Source organism: Monopterus albus, unplaced genomic scaffold (genome assembly GCF_001952655.1).
Source record: "Monopterus albus unplaced genomic scaffold, M_albus_1.0 scaffold11.1, whole genome shotgun sequence".
NCBI lineage: Eukaryota > Metazoa > Chordata > Actinopteri > Synbranchiformes > Synbranchidae > Monopterus > Monopterus albus.
Window position 1 is genome coordinate 2819427 of NW_018127891.1, and position 26646 is coordinate 2846072.

A 26646-nucleotide genomic window follows, 5' to 3' on the forward strand; every position below is an offset into this window, starting at 1 on the left:
TGGGGGGGGGGGGGCCATTTGGAACTTAAGCTGAATTCTATTCATCACACACCATCCTTCTCTACAGATCTGGCAACCCCAGCCCTGTTACAAGGCAAGGACAGGACCCAGGACAGTGGCAGCATTGTTGGCGTCTATATTTAGAAGTTGACAGAGGGACTGACACTCCAAAGGACATTTCTGTGTACTTCAAAGTGCTTTGGGGGATTCCCGCTCAGTGGAGCATCCTTAGCTCATCAAAAACAAAGCCAACCCCACAATATGATTGCGGGAAATGCAAAATATGGACCGCCAACCATTTCCAGTTTGCCAAACACACGTTTAGTGGCCTTTACACAGCAGCCTAACGTTTATTTTTCTTGATGAGGGTCCTTGAGGTTTGCCCAAAAGCCCCTGTACCCATTTCTTCAAACAAGTTATCGGGCAAGAAATTCCCTTGCTTGAGGGAAGTGGTACTTTGACACAGTGTGTGCTGTGCAAAGATGTCGTGAACAATAATGCCTGGAGAGGAATGGAGACAAACTTAGAGGAAATCAGTACAGTGATATGTATCGATAGCTGAAGACTATTCTCCCAGTTCTGCGGATGCAGAATGTCAAGCAACTGTTTTCAGTCTTAACATACCAAAACATTTTTGGTATCGACCTAAAAGTCTGGGGTTCTGATTGTTCTTGAAAAATGTGTACATAGGGGGACATTTTCACACATGTACCTGTCTACAAATAATAACGCATCTCAGTGCATTTTCACAAATTTCACTGTAGTAATCAATAAAATGCAATGTTTGCATTAGTAATGTCAGCACCACAAAAAACACAAGGCAGCATCTAGATAGGGCACTGTGTCCCTGTGCTGTATTCTATACTTCCTCAATACTATCAGGGTACATTACTGAGAGCAGGACAAGTTTAGGTGGGGAAAGGTCCAGAGACGCTGGAGCAGCTGTGGCTAAAGAAACAGAAATACTAAGAAGGCTCAAAAAGCTCAAATCAACAAGCCAACCTGTCATAATACATGGGATTATTCTATAGCAACTGAAAATTAAGATAACTAAAAGTAATACTACTGTACAGGGTTAATAATGAGATTAAAAACTGCAACAGAATCTCAACAAACAAGTAAATCAGTTCATCCATTTTCAAGCCTTTAGGTCTGTTGTGTGTTAGAGCCATAATTCTATTTGGGAGAGAGTCAACAGCTATTCACAAAGTGAGCTGTATTGACTGGCAAACTGGTGTAATGGAGAACACAATGCAGAGTTATTAAGAGTGACTTAGAATTGTTCCCCTAAAGGACAAGTGGCCATTTTGATGGGGATGACCCTATACAGGAGCATATACTGTTCCTACCACTATTTAATTAGGGCCTAGATGAATCACCCAGTCGGGCCTCATCTCAACAATCTTTTGCACTGCTTTTTGTCCAAGCCTCTATTGCCTAAAGGCAACTCTGTTAAGTATGTGTGGTGCATGTGTGAGTGAATGCTGGTCTTTGATCTAGGTACCTGCTAAATTACCATTTTATTCTTCAACACGACTGTCTTTTGAGGGTATGTTCGTTTTGTCTGACAGATTTGCGTTGCTGCTTGATGGTGTGCAGACAAGTTGCAAGAACTGCAAAATGGAGAAGTTACATTTCCGCATGTCGCTGTTGTTTTCTGTCTCTCAAAACCTGTGCAAGCTCTGAGTGCAACCCCCCCACCCCCCGAAGACTCTCTCCCTTCTAGGCATTATACTGCATACATTTGTCAGACTTTCATTTACTCTTCCTTCCTTCACTTCTTCAGTGAACTGCAGTCCTTTTTTTTTTTTAATTCAAACTTTATTTAAGCCCCAACACCACCAGCGTCAGTGTTACTCTGGGCTGCCACAGCAACTAAACCCTCCCCATCAGCAATTTTGGTCCCTCTCCCAACAGCAAGCTCCTCTCCCTCAATAGGGTCAACGAAGAGAGAACCGGCTTCCCCAGAAGAGGCTGACATATCCCTATCGGTTCGTTTCAGCTTCTGGTGCTTGCGTGTCTCCGGTGGTGTCTCCTTCTGGGTGAAGGTTTCACGAATAAGCTCCGCACAGATGTTGGCAGCATCCCTAGTCTCCTTTGAAAGCTGCATTAGGCTGAGGAATCCATGGGGGAGGTCGTCCACAATACGCAGAGTGACAGGCTGGTCTATATTCCTCAAACGTTTGGCAAGCATCACAGAGTCATCCAGCATGGGGTCTAATGCACAAGCCTGAGACAAGGAGATAGAAGAAGTGAGAGCAAGGGGAGGGGAAGGAATGGTGAAAAGCAAATTAGGTTTCTTTTCAGACATACCAAGAATCTTAATTAAGGGATGAAGAAAAGGAAGCCAAGCATCCCAGTTTTTGTCCCTGCTCTTTACATTCAAGCTAACTCACTTTTTCCACTTTAAAATTGGGACCAAATTTTTGATTTTCATGTAGACACCCTCCTCACAGGACCAAGTAGGCTTCAACCTTACCTATTCATTCCATTACACTCCACAACACTGATACAGGTGCAGCTCAATAAATTAGAATATCATGGAAAAGTCCCTTTATTTCAGTAATTCAACTCAAATTGTGAAACTCGTGTATTAGATAAATTCAGTACACACAGACTGAAGTGGTTTAAGCCGTTGGGTCTTTTAATTGTGATGATTTTGGCCCACATTTAACAAAAACCCACCAATTCACAATCTCAATAAATTAGAATACCTCATAAGACCTATAAAAACATTTTTTGTGAATTGTTGGCCTTCTGGAAAGTATGTTCATTTACTGTATATGTACTCAATACTTGGTACGGGCTCCTTTTGCTTTAATTACTGCCTCAATTCGACGTGGCATGGAGGTGATCAGTCTGTGGCACTGCTGAGGTGGTATGGTAGCCCAGGTTTCTTTGACAGTGGCCTTCAGCTCATCTGCATTTTTTGGTCTCTCATTTCTCATTTTCCTCTTGACAATCCCCCATAGATTCTCTATGGGGTTGTCTTAGCTGGACTAAGGAGAAGAAGAACTGGACTGTTGCCCAGTGGTCCAAAGTCCTCTTTTCAGATAAGAGCAAGTTTTGTATTTCATTTGGAAACCAAGGTCCTAGAGTCTGGAAGAAGGGTAGAGAAGCTCATAGCCCAAGTTGTTTGAAGTCCAGTGTTAAGTTTCCACAGTCTGTGATGGTTTGGGGTGCAATGTCATCTGCTGGTGTTGGTCCACTGTGGTTTTTGCAACCACAGTCACTGCACCCGTTTACCCAAAAATTTTAGAGCACTTCATGCTTTCTTCTGCTGACCAGCTTTTTGGAGATGCCGATTTCATTTTCCAGCAGGATTTGGTGACTGCCCACACTGCCAAAAGCACCAAAAGTTGGTTAAATGACCATGGTGTTGGTGTGCTTGACTGGCCAGCAAACTCACCAGACCTGAACTCCAAAGAGAATCTATGGGGTATTCTCAAAAGGAAAATGAGAAATGAGAAACAAAATAATGCAGATGAGCTGAAGGCCACTGTCAAAGAAACCTGGGCTTCCATACCACCTCAGCGGTGCCACAGACTGATCACCTCCATGCCACGCCGAATTGAGGCAGTAATTAAACAAAAGGAGCCCCTACCAAGTATTGAGTACATATACAGTAAATGAACATACTTTCCAGAAGGCCAGCAATTCACTAAAAATGTTTTTTTTATAGATAGGTCTTATGAGGTATTCTAATTTATTGAGATAGTGAATTGGTGGGGGGTTTTTTTTATGTGAGCAAAATCATCACAATTAAAAGACACAATGGCTTAAACTACTACAGTGTGTGTGTACTGAATTTATATAAAACACGAGTTTCACTATTTGAGTTGAATTACTGAAATAAATGGACTTTTCCACGATATTCTCATTTATTGAGCTGCACCTGTACAACATTGTATGATTTACAGTCCTCTTAATATTTTGAGGCTGCCTTGCTGTCTCTTGCCAAACCCTTCTGCTTCTCCCTTGTCATTACCATCACATCACAACAGTTCCAATATCCTGGTCTGCTCCTGCATGCTATAAAAATACCATATATCCCTAGTTTAACTAGTTAAAGTGACAAAAACTATCGGTTTTCTCAGAGGATCACGTCTGCAACCAGATTTAAACAACTGCAGGAGTCAAACTAACACAGTGATTGACAACTTATCTAACAAGGGAGTTGAGTGCGTTTAGGCATTTAACTGTATAAATGCCATATTTCTCTGTCATCCAGTCATTCAGTCCAACAGCTGGTTCTTCTTACCACTAAATGCACAGGTGGCAGCCCTTTCAGCATGCTATCAGGTGCCAGCAGAGGAGAGCAGAAAGGATCCTTGACCACTGGAGAGCTCTGCACCCTCATGTCAGCCAGGTGCTCTGAACGCAGTGGCTCAAACCCAAAGGGAAACTCTATGGGACGAAACTCTGATCTCTCCTCTCCAGCAGGGGGTGGTATGGCCATTGAAGACAGGTCACTGGACATGGAGGGCTCTGATTCTTCGGAGAGGAAGAAACTCACCTCTTCTGGCTAGATGAAAGAAGAGATGAGAATTTATCCTGACAGCACTGAGTAGTCAAAGGAGAAGGCAAGGTCAAAAATATAAACAAAGACAAAATATTTGACAAGCAAACATGGTTACATATACACACAGACACAGACGCACACAACGCTGTCCTTCTAAAAACCTTGGATCAGTGCCTGAGAGTCCTGACTGAACAGTCCCCTATTTCAAGGAGGTAAAGCATGTTTAAAATCTTACATGACCTCCGCTTGCTATTTTCCCACCAAGCCAGCCACTAATCCAGTCTGTCTGTGTGAAAATACATGCAAGGATAATCTGCAATACATTTCCAGTACTGGCAAAACTATAACATTTTGATATTCAGTCAGCATTTTAGAGCTACACCTGTTTGTGTGCATGACAGAAGGCAAAAAATATCTCCAAACTTTTAAAAAGGCTGCAACTGTATGACCTGATCATCAAACTACAGACCTTCTTATAATCACAGGCTAAATTCCCACCAACAGCCTGTTGTTCTTTTAAGTTAGCTGGTAATTTCTTGTATACAAAGAGCACAAACTGAGAGCATGCTAGTCTCAATGTCAAAATGTTCGAGCATGACATACAATGCACTCAGAGAGCAGTGATGCACTGTGTGAAGTGGAAATGCTGTGGGACCCCAAGTCCTGGCAAGTCTGGCTCTTGACAGATAATTTCCTGTTGGGGAGCTCTGAGGGTACAGGAGGATCTGAGTGAGGGGAAGAGATGAACGCCTCAGAAATGCTCTTCCTGACAGCATCTAAGAGACAGAGAGAGAGAGAGATAGATAAACAGATGCAGAGAGAGAGAGAGAGAGAGAGAGAGAGAGAGACACTTTGCAAAACAAAAACAGTTTTTTTGAAAGAAAAACTGAGCAAGTTCATTAAAAATTAACATTAACAAAAAAAAGACAGGTCTAATTCACTTGGGGCCGATAGCAGCTTGAGGGCACAAGAAATAAGTGCACCTATAGCAGTACTAAATTTCACTTATTCTGTTTCCCATTTTTCGTATGCTCTCTGGTTGATGGCCAACAGTTAAAAGCCTAAAATGCTAATTGGGAAATATCAGGAAGAAGAAAAGTAGGTGGAGGAAATTCAGATGGTGCTATCATGGCGATATCATCTGCCCACCCCAAGTCATCAAAACAACTGTAACATGACTGATCCCCTCACAAGGCGCCACCCATCTCTCGTCTCTTTAATAATGAACCATCTCAGCATGGCCTTTTAATAATTGTCCACCCACCAATGAGACTCTCATTTGTTTAGACTTGCAGCTGTGGGGGTGTCACCTAGCTAAGGGAAAACTAAGAAAATTACAATTTATCACCTGATTTATGGTGGATACAATTAACAACTACTGTCAAAGCCCTGCTGCTACAAACAGGTGAAGTGATATGAGCGGGACTACAGGAGTGTTACACAACACGGAGGGATACAATAATTGGCTTGTTGAATGCTGAATAAAGCAGACCTGTGTCAGTGACCTCCTCCAAATGAACTTTGGGGCACTAGATATTGTCGCAGTCATAACAAAATTAATTAATGAAGACACTGACAACGTGAGAGGTGTACGCACACATGCCCCGTTCAGTAAGATCTGGGCTCTACTTTCAGGAGGGAGATATGATAAAGACAGATACTTTGAACACAATAGCCACCAAGCAAAACACATTTATACTACCCACATGAATCTATGCACAAACACACCCATATACAGAAAGTGGTATACCAGTGGCTCCTGGTAGTGCCTCTGTAGCCTTGCTGTTGGAGGCCGAGGCTCTGTTAGGATCCAGTAGAGAGTAGATCCAGTTGGAGGCTCCTTGTCGGAAATCTCGCAGCAGCAGCGCCGTGTCTCTCCTCACCAGGCTCAGTGTGCTCACTTTCTCTACCTGCTTCTCAGTATGTGGCTCATTGCCTGCAAGAGGAGACATAAATGAAGAGTTATGAGGAAAATATAGATGAAAGTGCTTTTGTTTTTCTTGAATAAGCACAAACAACACAATAGAGAATATGGGAAATCAGTAATAGGAAAAGTATAACGGCAGAGAAAAAAAAATAACCCAGACAGGGTGAGCTCAAGACTGATGCACAGCAATTTGTATTACAGACAGCAGCACACAGTGTAGACACTGAGAGTGAACACGAAATGATTTGTATTTTAACCCAATTAGTGAAGGACACAGGACAGACAAGACAGTCATCAGAAACAGGCATAGTTGGCCAACATCCCCTAAATAACAGTTTTGCCAAAAAAAAAGAAAAAAATCAATTTGGTTTGTCATTTAGCAAAAACTATCATTATAGTTCATGGTTTCACATCACTAGACATACCGATACTTTGTGTTTTGCTCCCATCTGAAACATCAGATGGGAGCAACAGGCAGAAGTGCTTGAACAGAAGAAAACGTAGGAAAAAAATTGTTCTACACTTTAGAGATTAAAAAAAAAGAAAGAATCCTGGCATAATTATACCCCCCCACACACACACACACACACACACACACTCCTACCTGCGTAGGCGCTCAGACACCTGGTGAGCACACTGAAAGGCAGCAGGGGATCCATAAGTGCTAGCAGACGGGAGGGTGAAGCATAGGCAGTCAGCATAATAGCTGGGTAGGCTGCCATGATGCCATCTGGCATTCGCACACCAAACGCAGCAGCGCGCATTGATGTGGTCAAACACAAGTTGCCTCCTGCACTGTCACCAGCTAGACACACTTTTTCTCCGGTCCAACCTGTAGAGATAAAAATGGAATCATGAACATAAAGATGAAGAAAATAAGAGGGAGAAACAATAGACATTTCAAAGGGAAAAAAACTGAAAAAGGAACATTAAATAAAAGACAAAAACATTTTATGCAAATATGGGAAATCTACTATGCTGCAAAAAAAGCAGTGTGACACATCAAGTGACAGCATCTCTGTTCTCCACTGTAATGCTGCTCAATATGTGGCTGCTGTGAGGGGGTGTTGTCTCGGTGGCTGCCTCAGAACCTGATACTGTCTTGTTGTACTACAACACCAACATATTGCACTGCACTCACTGTTAATCTGACAGCATACTTCAGCAGTGGGATACACCCTAAACTGGCTGGATGTCTTGTTTTCCTCCTGAATATTGAGCATCACAATTTGTGTGTGCTCACAGAACAGTGGGTACAGAGCACAACATCGTGCTGCACCATGATTGCTTTCGAAGTGATGAATGAATGTTCTTGAGAGGTACAGAGAATTGGCAAATGTGGGTGAGGATTTACAAAGGCAGTGTACAGGACACCTTCACCCTGAAATAAGTGAGTTTTACCCCTTTGTTGTTCCTGCTCCTTCTAATAAACAAACCTTCCCTTATCGACCTAAGGTATATACCATTTCTATTGCATGCACTTTCCAAATGACTATAGCGTAAACAGTAAATGTTATGGGGAGATAAAAGTCAGCACTTTGTAAAAACAATGTTGTGAGATGCGCTGGTACCTAGTAGATGGTGGTTTCTCAGAGCCCAACAATAGGCATAGAAACACTCCTCCAGGGCCCTTGGGAAGGGGGCTTCAGGGGCCAGAGAGTAGTCCACTGACAGGATGGGAACGCCAAGGTCCTGGGACCAACTCTTCAGATAGGGCTGCACAAGACAGAAGACACGAGGTATGGACAGGTACATTTATAAATGGGGGGGGAAACTCAGTTATTACATTATATATTGTGTTAAATTTATGAGAAACAACAGTAACCACAATAAAAGGCAGAGGCAAGGAGACAAGAGAAAGGACTGTGGTGGGAGAGGCATATGTGGGGGTGAACATTAAGAAGCAAGGATAAAAAGTTATGAACATGATGTGTCCCTGTGATGTCACTTGTCTTCTGTTTGGCTTTCTGTCTAGACAAAGGGAGAATGAACGCTGCCCTCACAATCACCTCCAATTCATTTCAGGTGCCCAAATGTCCTACTTTGCAGAGTATGAAGGAAAAATGACAAAAACTGCAGCATAGTGTGGACTTAAACAGTCTGCAAAATCAAACTCACTGTCAGAACACTGAATGTTTGCCTTTTTCTTTTTTGCCACAGTCAGGTTAAGTGTTTATAACCAACCTAAGGCAAGTACTTTACTACACAAAGCAGCGACCTTGAAATGAGAAAGACATCAAACATGACAAAATATTCTTTTCACAAACCATTTCTCCTTTGTCTTTATCTCACTTACTCAATAGCTATGACAGGACTGGCGGTGAAAGTGACAACTCTCCATTCACAATGCCAGCAAAGGCACAGTGTGTGTATGTTTGTATGTCACCTCACCAAGGAGCTGTGCCGTCTCTTAAAGCCCTACCTGTCATAATAAATCTTGGAGGGAGACTGCTGACAAGTGAGTGTGCATACAGTTCAAGCACTGTTCAGGTCAGAAGTGTGAGTTTGTGTGAATCAGCAAAGGCACTCCTAGGGTGTGTGTGTGTGTGTGTGTGTGCACACAACTCAGTGTTAACAACAACCACTTTTGCCAGTCTAGAATGAGTGTCAACATGTGCTTAAGTCCATAGGCAGGACTGTCAGTCAGACAGTTCCTCACCTGCCGGCATATAAAAAGCCAAGCACTCAAGTGTCCCTCCGGGCAGAGAGGGTGTGTGTGTGTGTGTGTGTGTGTGTGTGTGTGTGTGTGTGTGTGTGTGTGTGTGTCTGTTGGACTGGGACCAAGGCTGGTTAATCTTACATATGTCTGAAACCGTCCCTGTGCACGCGTGCGCGCACGCACACTGTATTCACAAAGGAAGATACCAGATCTGTTCTCTAAACAGGAAGCAGTGTGAGAACTCATTTGCAGACAGGCATAGTTGTTCATCTGCAACCTTATACCTGCACTGTCCAAACACTGTGTGTGTCTGTGCCCAAGATGCCAGCACACCCATTCAAGCGCTCTCAGACTCACTGGCCTCCAAAAGGTTCGTGCCACTCCATTTTGCCCAGAGGACAGGGGAGATATGATGGAGGAAAAGATACAGGAGTAAGGGGAGATATGAGGAACCCTTGCTTGATGGATTAAGTGAGCAGAAGGCACCTAGTAACATAAGGAGGGAGGCAAGGACATGTTTCCCAGATAAGACAGGAAGGAGATGTGGAATGGTCACTAAGTGAAAAAAAAAAAAAAGGACTTTGTAAGATATTAAAGACTGAGAGGGAGGATGTAATAAAAGAGGAGAGCCCAGAAGAAGAAGAAAGAAGGATAGTCTGACAAGTCTTCCATTAGTGCCCGAGGTAATCTTTCTCTGTGGGGTTGTACAATTCTCTGTTAATTCAACATGACAGTCCTGCTCAGCGCCTTCTCCGATAGCTACCTCTCATCCCCTGGTTGCTAAGCAGCTGCAAATCAACCATGCCCATGTCCTTGGCAAATCTGCAGAGCCCTGTCTTACAGTAACTGTAAGTATCCTGGTGCCACAAAGATTGCACACACAGCCTCAGATGACCACATCAGCAGTGGGCAGTCAGTCAGAAGCAAGGAGCAAGACAGCAAACCATGACAAACGATGTTAAAATAATCTTTCTAAACTAACCAGGTGAATGCTTCCTTCTGCTACTATTTCATATATTGTCACTCATTTAAACTACATTTAATTTACAGAACAAGTTTTTCTTTAAATGCTTTACAGAGCAATGACAAGACAGATCGAACATAGTTTTCAAAGAGACAAAGGCCATGACTAGTGTTCGGTTTTCTAGCAGCGATCTATCCACAAATTAAATCTAGGGCATGGTCTCCTACTCCTCCATAAAAACAACAACAACAACAACAACAACAGAAAGAGGAGGACAAACAATGATTTACATTAAAGAGAAGAGCCAGCTTTGTGTTCAGCTCAGCAGTAAAGAAAACATGGAGGGAAGGCAAAAGTTTTCAGGGATTAATTACTTAGTAATTATGTTAATAAGCGGAGGAAAATGGATGGATGGATAATTATGTTAATTACATGACACTACTGATGGGCCTGGTATCCCTTCACTGTCAGCTACTAGTGTCTAGTTCAGTTACAATTAGTCTGAGAAGACACAGCCAGATGACTCCTGGAAAAACAACATCTAAGCCATCAGAACAGTGGCAGAGGTGTCAGTATATGGATATGTAGCTGACCCATAACGTATTATAATAATGCAGTGATGCTGCATTTTGACCAAGAGTTCCATTATAAATACCGTCAAACACTGTCACATACAGACACGAGTCAGTTGCAAAGTTTAAAGGAAAAAAAAAAAGACTCAGAGAGTACAGTCTCACCTCATGGGACTTGGAGGTCTGGGCCACAAAGCCTCCCCCATGGAAGTGGATCAGCAGGCAGGGAGAAGAGGGAAGGCACTTGGTCTTCAACCCCAGCGACAGAGAGATGGGACTCCCGTCAGAGCAGGAGAGAGACAACAGAGTCTTACTATCCTGGAGAAAGTGAGACAAAATGGGATTATTTATCAAGTAAGACTAGAAATAGAGCTCTACTCTTTAGCTCCAACTTCAAAAGCACCAGAATGCAATGTTTCGTTCAATCAAAGGAATCGTATGCAAACTGTGTCCACTGCAAATAAATCCTGTTAATGTATTTAACTGTTAGTGTTAGGAACAAGACTCATATGAGAAAGGGATTCATTTGCTGCCAGCCCATCCTGTGCCTGCATGAACGCACACTAATTCCCATTCACTGACAGAAACAATGAGGGAGGGAAGCTGTGGCTGAGAGGGACGGTTTTCACTGATGCAGACTTGGATTTTGCATCATTAAGAAAGAATGCTGTTACAGTGGTGCATAGACGATGGCAGAGTGCTCACTGATAAAATGTCTAGTTTTATGTCTAAAAGAACAAGCTTAGATGGAGAGAGGAGTCTATATGGAGAGTGATACCTATGACAGAGAAATAGAGGGAGAGAGAACGATGCTGAATGAAGTGGATTACGACCATGGGGATGAGCCAAAGCTGTTGTTTACTCAAACAGCTAAGAGAAATACCAGGGATGCTATTAAATATTGTTAGAATATTTTAAGGATTTCTATGACTGGTATATGCAAAGTGGTTTAAGAAGAAGACCCAGTGGAGTAAAACTAGGTCTACATGGAAGCAGTGTAAGACAAGTAAACAGCAAATACTAATCAACAATTAGTCTAAGAGATGCATTGGTTTTGCAAAAAATTTTAACCATGGAGCTTTTTAACTGTGTTCTCCAGTTTGATACTATAGTGAGAACTGTAAATGATGTTTTAAGTACCTGTCCTTCATGCAGGTCATAAGAGATGAGCCTCATCTGAACAGGGGCAGTGCCGATATGTGCTGATGGTGGATCTATAGTCACAGATGCTCCAGGGTTGGCTGCCAGGGGAAGGTCAAAGGGCATGGGAGGCACAGAAAAACTCTGGTTCACCTTAACCTGAGTGGACGTCATACTGGTGAAACTCTGGAGGGAGAGAGATAATGAAGGGAGAAAGATGATGGTGAAAAAGAAAGAGACAGACATATAGAGAGAAAGACAGAGAAAGAGAGAAAAGAGAATGAGAAAAGTGTAAATTACAGATCAAGTCAGGTCACTGGGGAGAAAGAGAAACCAGATGAATAAATCATGAACCTCACTGCATAAATTGAATCCTACTGTGTTATTACTAATGACCCGTAGGCCAAAATGCATTAATGATAGAAAGATATTTTACCAGAAGAAAGTAAAATATACCTAATACAGTTTTAAAATGGAAAAAAAAAAACAGCAGTGTCCTTCTATGTGTTGGCAATTACACCATGGGGAGCCTACAGAAGCGTGTGCCTGTCTGTGCATGTTAGGCTAAAAGAAGCATTAAAAAATATATATATATATACGGTATATATATATATATATATATATATACACACATACACACACACACACACACACATATACATATATACACACATACATACACACACTCACCGACAGGACCTCAATTTCAGTGATATTCCAGAAGGCCTTCCAGAAATGGACATCCAAATTCTGGATGATGCATTCAAATTGTGCCCCTCTCAGTTCTGGGTCGATGACATACTTCCCTGAGGTAAAGAAAGAGCTGGCTGCTACACCTGTGGAAGGACAACACAGTACGTTTTGGAAATATAGTGGGTAGGAGACACCAGAAACAGGGTAAGGCATGAAAAGAAATGAGTCAAGTTAAAAAGAAAGAGGAATGTGTATGATCGAGGGGGTAATAAAAATGGGAATGAAAAGTGATCTGCAAAGACACTGAATAATGGCTATGAGAACAGAGTTCACAAAAACAATAGGAAGAAGGGCAGAAGTGAGGGAACACTAAAGTTGCAGTGTCTGGACCCTAGCATATAAAACAACAATATTAGAAAACATAAACTCACTGAGATAACAAAAGAAGACAGATGCAAGAATCAAAGAAAAAAAGATGGTCAAGAGGAGAAAAGAGTGCTAAAGCATGGCAAACTTCAGAAACGTGAATACAACACAGAAACTTAAACTCGACACGATGAAATGGCTTTTACATCCTCACAGTACTATAATCTTTTTGCCATATATTTCAGATCTAGCACTCTAGTGTTAAGTTAATCCAGATGGTTTTAATGCTCTCCAAGAAGTCAAGGACAGGCACTAAAGAAAGGGGAAAGATCAAAATTTTTTTTAGGTACCTCACACTTTAGTCCAAAACTAATATACAGATAAGACAGCTAATGCAGCTGTGCCCAGAACCATTTAGGATAAGAGAAGTTGTAAGATAGAAGTAACCTCTTTATATAGTCATCAAGCCTCTCATCTCACTATAGAGGACTGTGTGGGTTCCAGTGCACTCACCATATGGAGCAATGCCTCCTGCCTCCACTGTGGTGCAGCATAGAGCACAAAAAAACCATGAGCATCAAATGTTTGAATGTTAAAATATTCAGTTTTGTGTCTGTGCATGTGTGCATGGTGCAAATCCGTATGATGTGCTTATTCTTCTGTCTCTGCCTCTGTACATAACTGTGTGCATGTTCAAACATTCTGAAATATAGAAGCACACTAGCAAGCCCTAGAGATTCCAAGGGATGAAAGAGCATCTACAATCCAAGCACACAACATCAAAAGGTACACAGTGAGGGGCCAAAGAGCAGTGTAGGAGAGGCATGAGGATGGAAGAGTACGATATGTGAATGAGAACGAAGTGTCTGGATGATGAGAGGGTGTAGCAGCAGAGAAGATAATGCTGACCTATTCCTGACTGATGGCGTCTATAGTTTTCTCCAAAGGCCACAAGACCAATAGCGATGGTCTGGAGCGAGGGCCGAATGGCTGGAGTGAACTGAGGGGAGGAGGGAGGGGTGAACAAAAACCCAGACAGACTTTAAGGTCTAATTCCATGGTCCCTTTACAAAAAAGAACTACTCTCTGTTGTCAGTTTATTATGTACAAGATAAAACCAATACAGTGTAATAGCCCTGATCATTTTGGAAGACCTAGTTTGTGGTGCTGTTTCTATTATTTTTTCACACCATCTATATCAATGAGGCTAAGCTAAATAGCGGAAATAGCGCTCTGTATAATGCCGGACAATTCAACCAGAAACTACAACCCCCACAACAATCACAGCTGAATCAACACCTCTCTAAAATTGTTTCAACAAAAAACATCATCACCTTCATGAAGGGAGGATTTATTACAGGATTGCATTAGTTTTAGTTTGGTGTACCTAATAAACTGCCAACTGAGTGTACACTAATTAAAACTGCAATCATTCAACCAGAGCAAGTGAAAACAGATGATGGGATATTAGAATATCAGAGGAGTCTTAGCTGTTACAAATTACTAGGCAGTTTTCATAATTTCTTCCCATTAGTTTTGACCTCTGTCCACTGAGGGTTCAGCCGCTCTCATTAACTCACCTGAAAGCCCAAGCAACGGCCATAGAAGCACCCCTTATGCATGGATGAGTATTCATGGACCAAGCTCTCGCTGAGGCCACTTTCATCGTGGAAAAAAAGGTCACCATGGCCGGTGTCCTGTAGCAGGCGCTGAGCCAGATAGAGCAGGGCACGCAGCTGACACAGGGCACTGCAGTACGCCTCAATCTCCCCTGCATTGTGTGCTGCTCGGAAAAAGATTCTATGCCGGTTGGCAGTGATGTAGCGCCCCTTATGGATGATGTGGAGAAGGCAGCAACGCACAACCTAGAAAAAGTATGGGAGAATGTGTCCATACAAGGAAAATTTGAGTTTTGTTTCAAAATGTGAAATCAACAATTTGAAAATGTGCCATCATCTTACTAAATCCAATGTATTTACCCTAAACACAAGGTTACCCAAATTAAATTCCAAGCAAAAACTGGGTAAACCGTATCATTGGGTAACATAAAATAATATATGTAATTAGATGCATTCTTGGAATAATGAATAACAAGCCTCATATCATTTATTTTCTAAAAATAAAAACACAGCATTTAACATAAAGTAAAACATAGTTCTTTAATTGTGCAATCTGTGCTGGAATGTCCCTTGGGCCTGCGTAAACTGTAATTAAGATTAGTGTGGCAGGGTTGAAGGGAGAAAAAAAACAAAAACAATGTGTGATAGCATGCTTGAACAAGAGCATCTGAAAGGCTTGCTGCTTTACAGGGGCGCTACAGATTAGTTAGACTAACACTGCAGGGATGAGAGGGATTAAAAATGTGGAAATCGAGAGGCTAGAAAACAGAGCAGCATTCATTTGCTGCTCTATTAGAATCACTGAAGGTCATCATGTTTCATCAATAACTGTAGAAGATAAAGTACAGTGAGTACAGTGATGTGGATTTTCTGCTGCTGGAGGAACTTATCTAACCTGATTTGCAACATAAAATCAATCTGTAAAACAAATTAACTGACCTTGAAACAGCAATAAAGGTAAAGAGTAGCAGGAAAAAAATATTGACGATAATGTTTTCTTATATTGTTCTCAAAGCTGCACCGAGTTGAGAACACAGATCCAAGATTTGACTCATACACACAGATACACCTCGATACATCCTCCAGCCTACCTTGATGAGTGAGCGATAGCCATTGGCAGGTATGTGTGGGTCAAAGTCAAAATGATGGTAAACTGCAGCAATCCCAAAGAAAACAGGCTCCAGACTGCGTGCGTGCTCCTGGATCAGAGTCATGGCATCCACCAGCCGCCGTGCCGCCTCACCCTGTGACCCCTTGGCTCCTCCGGAGAAGAAAGCAGCATTTTCTTCGCACACGCTGTACAGGGCTACAAACACTGCTTTGGTGTCCATTGCTAGGAGTAGAGGAATAGAGAAGCAAGACAGAGGATGAAATAGAGAAAGACGTTAGTTTTAACAAGTGGGAGGGTGCATACGCATAATAATTTTATTTTAATTAATCAGTAAATTATTTTTTTCCCACCAGGGTAATTGATTGCTGACAGTAACATGTATCCCAGTACCTTCTTATCATTGATACCACATACACCACCCTTCTGACCCCAAATTGTATTGTACAATGAAAGATGCATCTTAATTGTACAATTAAAGACACTGTATCGCTCTATAGTTGTTAACATCAGCTGGTATCCAGTGCTGCAAGCATAAAAAGGAGCAACCTGATCCCTATTCAGCACCACATCCACAGCTGTAATCAGCATGTAGACACTGTACCAAGTGGGATATTGTTGGATATATCTCACAATGTTCTCTTACTCCTATTAACTAATCCCCCGATGCCTGGCGTATGGAAACTCACTGATTGAAACGTGTTAAGCGAGCCTTGAAATTAAATGTTGTAAATCCAGACTAAGCAGCCAAAAATCCACCAAGATCTGGGCATACCATGCATGGAACAGGGGGAAAAGGCAGAGGCTAACGTCATGCTACTGAGAACAAGCAGATTAGTCATACACTGACAAAAAAACACACACAAACACAATGATTAAGAGTCCCAAAGGGAGGTATACTGTTGATAACACATGTTGAGGTCATCTGTCAGATGTTTTCATATCTTTGCCCTAATGTTGTGCAATAAAGATCCAGCGCTATGACCCTGTTGGATTTCCAACGTTGAACTGAGCTCCTGCCAAGTCATATGAGACCACTTGTTCCCAGCACTGGGGACTAGCTGGTACCTACTGTATAGGGTCACTAGCACATTGAGAGATGGTGGAAAGAGGAGAAGGAATAATGGACACAGAATAAAACAAAAGGGAACAGAGACAGCAGTGCCTCCTGGCAGATAGCAAATAAGAGAATGGAGAGTGCAGAGAGAAGGAAAATAATCTCATCTTTTATTTGGTTTTTATGGGGAGATAACAGACAAAGGATCAGTTACAAATAAAGAAAGACTCTTATGTTAAATTATTTTCAGTTAAACTATGCATACCTAATGAAAAGCAAAAGGATCTCATCTGCTCCATCTAGTTCTTAAAACTACTGTTCACACAGCAAAGTATACAGGAAAAGAAATAGAAAAAGTAAATGAAAAACAGCAGTGTGTTTCTTTGCAGACCCCCAAAATGACATCTCGTAAGCAAAAAGTGAACAGATTGTATCAAAGTGAAATATTGAGGGTTATAGTAATAATGGAGCCCTAATTGCACAATTATTCTGCTATCGCCTGCTATTCAGAAGAGTAATAGGAGAGGCAATTTCAGTTCATTTGGAGGAATCACAACCCACTGAGATCTGGGAAGAGACATTTATCAGCCAGACAACTTCTAGTACACACACTGCATGGAAGAAAAAAAAAAAAAAACAACTCTTCAGTCATGGCCCATATTCCTGATCACATCTCATTTTTCCCTCTCACTCCACTTTATCTTTCAAGGAAAGCTTTTTCATCATGCCCTACTAATCAACAACCCCCTGAGGAACCATTTTCCAACTTGGATGCTAATCTGTCAGTTTAAAATTTAGTTTATTCAGAAACAACCTGAATCATGTCAAAATGTTTTGGACTTGGCTAAACTGCACTCTGTGCATCCTCACACTTAGCATGGCTACTAGCTTCAATTAAGCTGAAACAAAAATGGATGGAGACAAATCCAGTGGGGTGTGCTGCCTAACTGCTGCTTCCATTTGGGACTGTAAAACATGTGTCACCTGAACATTACTAACTCAGGATCCAGATCTTACAAAGCAGAACAAAAATCAACAAGCCACTCAGAAAAATGTAATGTCACACATTGTTTACGTCCCTCCTGCTTGTTTCTGTCCCAACCCTTTGTGTACTATGTGTGTGTGTGTTAACATCAAGCCCATCATGAATGTTCCACTGGATTTAGAAGGCATTCATTGGCCCTGGGGTAGAGACTGAAACAAATCTACAGAGTCAAACGAACAGATCACACAGAGCAGCACTGCAGTGGGAATAAGGGTTTCATTGCAATATAAAATTTTATAATTTCCTGCAAAGCTTAATGAAACTTCTTAGAGTAATTTCACAAATTCCAGTGTTTCCCACAGAATTAGATTCTACTTGTGGCACAGCTTGCAGGGGGGACTGATGTCACGCATTCATTTTTTAAATTAAATGTAGTGATACTATATTAGGCTACTTCTGTGCTGTTCATATGACTTTCCCTCCTGCAGTAGCTGGCTCTCTCACAACAGCATGTTGGTTTCTGCCCTTCTCCTCAGCCATCTCTTCCTGACCCTCTCTTGTTCCTTCAGCAACACCAGTAAATCTAAAGGAATCAACTGGATCGCTAATCACACTGATCAGCGTTCCAGTGTTTTTCGATATTCCTCTGGTCTGAGGAGGCAAACATTCAGGGTCACAGTTGATGAACTAGCATGAACTTTATCCACTTGCAGAGGAGTCCGTATACATACATCCATGCTATACAGCGTACCGACATTGGCTGTAATGTGAGTTTTCTCCAGAATGGTACAGTAGAAATGCTTGATTCTTTGTGTGGTAACAGTGCGGGTCATGTAGAATCCATAAATGATGTCCTTATGCTGTAAATATTTAAAAAAGTGTTTTTATTAAACTTGGAAGCTCATAAATAATACAGCATTGGAGTCACATCTTTAATGTGAGTTTTTTCTAGAATGGTGCAGTAGAAATGCTTGATTATTTGTGTAATGTAAGTATATAGAGTATATAGGCGCACTTCAAATTCTAGCGCGGCTGGCTTGACTACGGAAAACTGAACGGCGGCTGATTTGACCGCAGTGCATGGAGGGACTGAGCAAATAGTGCGCTACGCACAAAACAGCATCGTAACCAATCGCATTTTAAATCAATATGTCGCGGTCAATGTTGATATTGTGGCGGCCCACCACAAGTAAGTCAATGTATGGGAAACATTGGACTCAATGTAAAAGAAACACTGACATAATCCAACACAAGCTCATCATGACTTCAAGGGAAAGTCCACAGTAAAACTGAATTTACATTGTGCAGTTCAAATAATACTGGGCTGTAAGGTTAATGTACAAGTAGAGTCAGATGTCTCCCAAAGCTGCTGCTGAGCACATACATTTTATTTGTGATCTCAGGTGACACATTGAGTTTGGATGATTGGAATTAACAGATAAAAATTATCACAACCATGGGCTGGGCTTATAGAATTGTGTTTGCCCAAATGACTTTTACTGGAACTGAAGTGTACTGTATATCCGAGTAAAAAGTGATTACAGCACATTAGGATACCAACCCAGCTTGCATAAATTGGCCTTTAGGGTGTGTCTCTACATGACAACATTACTACTACTAATAACACTAATAACAACCTTTATTTGGCCAAGTATGTTACGCACAAGGAATTTGTTTCCGGTACGAAACCGAGGCAGCCATCTGTGGCGCTAACTCAACCAATGGCTCTAACCATCGGGGCCAAATTGGGGGTTCAGTGTCTTGCCCAAGGACACTTCGACATGGACTGCAGGCACCGAGACTTGAACCTCCAACCCTCCAGTTGGAAAACAGCTACTCTACCCACTGAACCACAGTCGCCCCTATAAGTAGAGTTATAGAGAGACTTCCAAAGCTTGATTCTTCCAAAGTCCTATACCAAGCTGTATAGGACAATGAAAAAATGTTCATTATTTTTGACCTGCTCAGGATGTACTCTGCCTCACGCCCAATGTCAGCAGGGATTGGCTCCAGCAACCCGCAACCCTCATGAGGATAAGTGGTAAAGATAATGGATGGATGGATATTCATTACTTTGGGGGTGGACATTTTACAGAGTCCCAGAGGATGCAAGGGCGTAGCAGGGGTTAAGGATTAAGGAGAGACAAAACTTGTACATTAGAGTTTCCATCCTCTCACCCTGATGTCATGCGGATCTTAATTGTGCAAAATCGCAATAAAGATCAAATAAGGAAGTTTACAGAACTCAAAACAATTCAACAGCTAATGCCAAATACAGTTGCTCCATCTCTGGAATTTGCCAAATGTCAGAGGATTACACACAGATACTGTGTGTTCTGAATTTTACAACATAGGCAACTGTGCAACAACCCTTTATATCAGCACTACACTGGAAACTCGTAAAAACACAAAGAGAACATCTATTAATACACATTCATCCGTCCACATAAATGTAATCACAGCAGTGAGGCCTTATGGGATAGTGTGAGCCTTTGTCAAGTAGTCACCCAAATACCATGCTACAAGACCAGCTATGGCAGTCAAACCAGACTGGACATGGAGCCAAAATTAAAATTACATTGTTTAATTAGAGCAGGGAGTACAACACTCTCAATCAGGCAAGCCAATAGGCTTTATGCTGACAGAGTAAGATGGGCCTGAACTTTATGAACATCAGGATCAGCATAAGCTACTCTAAAACTTTAATGATAATGAAGCCAGTGCATATTACACCTTTATCTAGCTGCAGAGAGATGATATATGCAAATATAATGCAAATTAACAGTGAACAGTTCCACCTTAACAAGACCTCTGTTTACCTTTGTTTAAGCCAGAAGAGCCATCAATGCACAGTAATAACTACAGAGTCACTATATGAAAACATGACTCACCTACTCACCTCTGCCTTTTGTTCAAGTATTGTTAATATCTACAAAAGGCCACCTTTGTAACCTGGTCGCCCTGAGCAATTACACAAGAGGGAATTACAAAGTACTGTCTTTATGTGCCATAACATTTTTCTAAGGATCTTTGATCCTAGTGAAGAAAAGCTGATTTTTAATGTTTTCATCAAGGGTTGTATTTCTGTTCACAAATATCAACAAAATATAAAATTTGCTCAGTTTTAATTTTGCACAGAACTGTAAATATGTCAATACGGAGCAAGTTCTTGTGGCATCATCCTTTGCTGTGCTACTGAAACAAGTGGTCACTGTGAACCCACTGCAACCATTAAGCTGCACTTGGTGTCTTCACATTAAAGATGGATGAGAATGGGCATTAATAAGTCATGTACAACAGCCAACAATAGTGACATTATAGACACTTGGGCCCTGCAGGACCCACAAACAGTGTGAATTAATTGACTGATTATATAAAAACTACAACCCCAAATCAGAAATAGTTGGGACGGTATGTAAAATCAAAATTAAAACTGAAAATAGTGATTTGTAAATCATCTGTGTCCTGTATTACATTGAAAACAATACAGCAGCACATTATGTGATGTCTCTCATCAATTTTATTCTTTGTTCAAAATAAACAAACACTCACTTCAATCCTGTTGCCTGCAACACATTCCAAAAAAGTTGGGAGAGTAAAACATTTACCACGGTGTGATGTTGCCGTTCCTTTTGACAACACTCAAAAGACGTTTAGGGACTGAGGACACCAACTGATTAAGTGGGTCAGGTGTCATTTTGTCCCATTCCTCCTGCAAATAAGTCTTAAGATGCGCAGCGGTCCTAGATCGTCACTGATGCAACTTGCGTTTCAAAATGCGCCACACATTCTCTATTGGGAACAGGTCAGGACCTGCAGGCAGACCAGTCCAGCACTCGCACCCTTTTCTTCCACAGCCAGGCCTTGCTAATGTGCACACTATGAGGTTTTGCATTGTCTTATTGAACTATGCATGGGCATCCCTGGAAAAGATGTGGTCTTGAAGGCAGCATATGTTGCTCCAAAATCTCTGTATTGTTCAGCATTAATGGAGCCATCACAGAAGTGTAATTTACCTTTGCCAAGGGCACTGACACAAGCACAGTCCATGACAGACTCTGGCTTCTGGGCTTGTTGCTGGTAGCAGTGTGGATGGTCCTTTTTGTCTTTGGTCCAGAGTGCACAGTGTCAATTACTTCCAAAAACACCTGAAATACTGATTTGTCTGATGACAAACATTTCCACCGTGTGCTGGTCTATCCCAGATGCCTCCAAGCCCAGAGCACAGTGCAGTTTTAAGCAGCATTTATGGATGGAACTACGTACTGTAGTGCCTGACACAGGTATACCAAAGTAATCCTGAGCCCATGTAGTTATATGGCTTATAGAAGGATGACGATTCTCAATGCGGTGCCGTCTGAGGGATCAGAGACCACGGTCATCCAGTTTAGGCTTGTCCCCTTTATAAACTGAAATCCTTCCAGATTCCTGGAATCTTTTAATCATGTTCTGCACCGTAGAGGGTGACGTATCCAAATCCCTTCCTAGCTTTCTTTGAGGAACATTGTTTTTAAACATTTCAATCATTTTCCCACACATATGTTGGTAACCTGGTGATCCTGGGCCCATCTGTGATCCTAAAGGGCCTTTCCTGGATGCCACCTTTCTACCAAATCACAATGCAGTCACCTGTTGATGTCACCTGGTTCAAATCAAATCATCATTTCATTGTTTTACCTCATTACTGGTACTAAAATGCATTTTTGGAATCTGTTACAGGCATCAGAATTTTAGTAAGAGTTTATTTTGAACCAAGAATAAAACTGATGAGGTATCACATCAGACATACCATCCCAACTTTTTCTGATATTAATATAAAACTCATGGTATGAACCAACTATTGAAAAGCTGGAAGAGAAAAAAAAAAGTAAGTGTTTACCGGCATCCAAGTTCAAGTCTCTGTCTCGTCCTCTCTTCAATGACAGCAATAAGAGCATAAAGACAAAGAAAGAGAATGGCAGAAAGGAAAGGTGGCGTGTTTTGATTGGATTGGCTTTATTCTTCCTCCACTCCTATGTTTGCTATAAAAAACACCCAGTCCAGTTAACTTTGCCCCTGTGACTGAGGGCTATTTTGTTATTTGTGTTTAGCTAGCAACCTCCAACCTAACTGGCATATCACTACAGGCAGAAACACAATCACAAGATTATGAGATAATGTTTCAATTTCAGCTTTTTCCTTTAATTGCATTTTAAAGGGCACTGCACACAGGCAGCATGTGACACACATCAAAACACTGATATAAAACACCCACATCCATTATCTTTAATGACAGTCCACAGACATGCAGCAAACTGACGCATCAACATTTCAGGATACAATATGGTCCTATTTTCCCAGCACCAAAAGCATAAAACACTGAACCCATTTCAGTAGACCCACAATGAATTTGCAACACACCCAGTGTGTTTCACAAGAGTCATGTGAAGCATATCACATAACAAGCTGCAACACGACGTGATCAAATGTGCTGATCTTGTTAAACTGCATTCATGTAGTAGCTCTGAATATACAGCATATTTGTTGTGGTTTGTGCTTCAAAACTGTGTTATAGATGTCAACTCGAGAAATATTTGAGACACACTGAAAATAGAGGGTGAACATGGAATTTAGAGATGGGAAGAACATGACCTTAGTCCTAGCTTTTGGTTGATCACAGATGAAAGTCCCATTATTCATTCAAATGACCCATCACTCCCTCACAGAGATACACAAACAAGAAAAAAAAACTGAGTTATAGTTGCTGCTGTTTTTGTTACTGTGGCTTTTAATTCCACCAGGGAGGTTATGTTTTCAGTCCCACATGATGCTCTCTTTGCTTGTTTGTCTACAGCTTCATTTCATTAGAGACGTACTGACATATCACAGTAGGAAAGGCACAGGCCTAAACAATAAAATTAATGATGGCTGAATTCCAAATTGCCCCTTCAGTCGTGGTATTGTTCATCCTGTCACGCTGTTGTGACTTATTGGGACACTTGAATAGAACTGAGCCATAATGTTATTAGTTCCACCTGTGCTTTTCCTACTATTCCAAGCCAGAATGTCTGCTGTGAAAAAGACCTATAGGCTGTAACATAAAACCTGTTAACAGGGCTCTAAGAAAGCTAGTGAAGAGTACAGGTCATGACATTTGTTATGATCAAAAAAGGTAAATGACTGGTAGCAGTTATGTGTACTCTAGTTTTTAACCAAAGCAGAAAATGGTTTGGGCTCCTAGTAGGTTCATACCTAATAACTGACCCATCATTCAACATTGATGCACTTCATTCATATACTCTTTCCACAGTCCTATCACTCTCAGTTGTTTAGTGGTGTACTGTTAGGGTGATTTTTATTTTATGCACTTAAGAATGGTTTTATTTTATAACACACATAAGTTCACATACTTATATGTCACAGATATGCTTATATAGTTATGAATATCACTCTGTGTTCACTTAACCACTGGTCAAATATTTGCTGTGTGAGTTACTGAAAACACTAATGCAACATCATAAGTCTGGTGCACTGAGTGGTTTTCCAAGGTCTAATCCCACCGTCTTTCATTAGAATTGTTGCCTTTTCCGAAAAGAGCCCATTATTCCCTCTGAGCCCTGAAGCCAGGGAGTTGAGGTTTGATAAGATACTAAGAAGTGTTGTGGGCTGTGCAAAGTGTCTGTTTCAGGACAAGGTCGCGCCAGGGACGAGATCGGACCAGAATGGGGGACCAATGACGGGAGAGTTAAGTCTAAACCACAGCTTCTCCCCAACAATTTTGGATCAATCAGAAAGTAGCACCTTTTCATACAAATATTGTATACCAACAAGTTGAGGACAGTCTTTTCTGTTTTATCCTAAACAGTGGAGATCCGTGTGCACATGCTAATTTTGATACGTTAATGCATAATAAATTTCACATTGAGAAATATATATCCTCTTATTAGTCTTCTCTTTTCAATATAAAACGAACAAGCACCACAGTACATATTCAAAAGGTGAGCAGATTTACTGTTTTATCACTCTTGCTGTAACACTTGTACAAGGTGATGCAAACAAGTGCTGCTCTTCTGTATGGGGGGAAAAAAACAACCTCATTTACACTTTTGGCTAAAAGTTAGAGCCGAGTTAGAAAACTTACTGGAGCTGCTCTAATGGTCTAGTGCAATGCTGGGAGGACTGAGCTTCTTCTAACTGTCAGTATGATCAAATGTGATGATCTTGTCCTGGCCATTTCTAAATCATGACTGTCTTGTTTTTATTTAATATGTCTCAGACCTATTCTGGGGAAATATAAATTAATGTCCTTATCCATCTAAGCAAACAGAGTGTCTCAGCTTTTATCATATGCTAAAACCAGACAGTGTAAAAGGTATGTTTTTTTTTTTACATATTTTTTGATCTTTTACATGTCTTTCTACAAGAAAAGTTAGTTGTTTTTTTTTTTACTTTGCCAAGTGTCATGTCTATAGGAAACAGGCTTTAAAAATAGCAAACTGAGCAGTGAACAGGCTAAGAGGAAGTGGCAGCCGCAAGAGCTAAAGAGCCCCATATTTAAGCGGTTTTGACCACTCTCCCAGACAGAACGAACACCTTTATGCACACAACCCCAAACTGAACAACAGGAAACTAGCAACAATGAGCCCCCACCGCTATCATCACAAAGACTTCTTGTCAGTTTTAAGAAGCAATGCCTTTATTAACTATCTGTTGAAAACTGAGCATGTTAGGAACCACACTAACAGGAAGATTAGATCAAATCTCCAATCTCATTTTACATTCATAAGTCTATTATAAAACACCATTCACTAATACATATTTTCAGTACGAGTTATAGTGAGACAGTCTATTTAGCGAGGTAAGAGAACAAAAGAGGGATTTCAGCAGTGCCTGCAGGCAGAGACCTGTTGACCTTTCACAGGCTGCATTACTATGCTCTTTTGTCACAATGGCAGAACTAATGAAAGCTAGTGAGCCGACCAGTTCACTTAATTGATTTATGACGTACAAGAGCACCAACCTTCCATTATCACACTTCCTTACACTACCTCCTCCTCTCCTGTTTTACAGCATACCTGTTCAGGTGTAAATGGTCTTATACTTACATAGCGCTTGTCTACGCACTAAAACTCACCCAAAGCACTTTACACCATTTACCATTCAAACACCGGTGATATCATCGGGATTCGGGGTTCAGTGTCTTGCCCAAGGACACACATGTAGACTGGAGAAACCAGGAATCGAACCGTCAACCCTTAAGTTAGGAGACGACTTGCTCCGCCTGCTATACCACAGCCGTCCCTAAGTGTGTCCTGTCACTGTTTGTAACTAGGGGCACAGAGCGTGAAAGTAAATAAAAATACATATATACGTCACCTAAGTTTACGACAGCGTTGACATCACTACCGCTACGGTAACGGTACACATTGTGTTTACATAACAAGCTATGGCCGGGGAACATGCCTGGGTCATACCAGAGAAGGAGACTGACGGGCACTTCTTTCAGTAATGCTTTTAAACACACTACACACAGACCTACTCAGTAAATTACAGCCTAAGCAGTTAAGACAGAAGGTAGCTTAAACCCTACTCGTTCATTGCATGGGGTGTAGCTAATGCAGCTGCTAACGATCGCTAGTGGGATGCGTCAGCTAAGGGACGTCAAAGGAAGCTGGTGTTCTGTCAGATTTTGCTACCTTGTCGAGATATACTACCTTGTTGCAAAATCTATGGACTGACTAACCCCGCCCCAATCCATCACCCTAACCACTTTGTGAACGGTGGGTAGCACGTCTTGATAGGTAGCAAAATCTGACAGAACACCGGTTATAAAACGAGAATCGATATGAAGCTAACACGAAACTGAGAAACTCACCCACTGGGTCCTCTTTTGATTTTAATGCGCGTCTTCCATTCATACATTTCTCCACTCTGCTAGGTATAACACTACTTTCTTTCGACGCCATCTTCGCCCACTCTATTCATGTAACCCCTCTCATATCTCTCTTACGTACCTACCTGGGAGCGCCGAAGCCCCGCCCACCCCAAAGTGAAA

General features: G+C 41.5%; 1 protein-coding gene across 2 annotated transcripts; it reads right to left on the reverse strand.

Annotated features, from left to right (window-relative positions):
* Positions 1 to 7: 7 nt before the first annotated feature.
* Positions 8 to 26615, reverse strand: lipeb (lipase, hormone-sensitive b). 2 transcript variants are annotated; one of them, XM_020590196.1, is made up of 14 exons: positions 26467 to 26615; positions 15554 to 15795; positions 14424 to 14708; positions 13753 to 13843; positions 13357 to 13383; positions 12475 to 12620; positions 11785 to 11970; positions 10810 to 10962; positions 8021 to 8165; positions 7054 to 7281; positions 6273 to 6458; positions 5126 to 5298; positions 4262 to 4525; positions 8 to 2230 (listed from the first exon to the last, which is right to left on the reverse strand). In XM_020590196.1, exons 1-14 carry the CDS (start codon positions 26555 to 26557, stop codon positions 1826 to 1828), a joined length of 2622 nt encoding a protein of 873 aa, XP_020445852.1. In that variant the 5' UTR covers positions 26558 to 26615; the 3' UTR covers positions 8 to 1825. The 2 variants fall into 2 exon arrangements, with proteins under 2 accessions (XP_020445852.1, XP_020445853.1); XM_020590197.1 differs by lacking the exon at positions 13357 to 13383 and having other exon boundaries at positions 26467 to 26614.
* Positions 26616 to 26646: the final 31 nt, after the last annotated feature.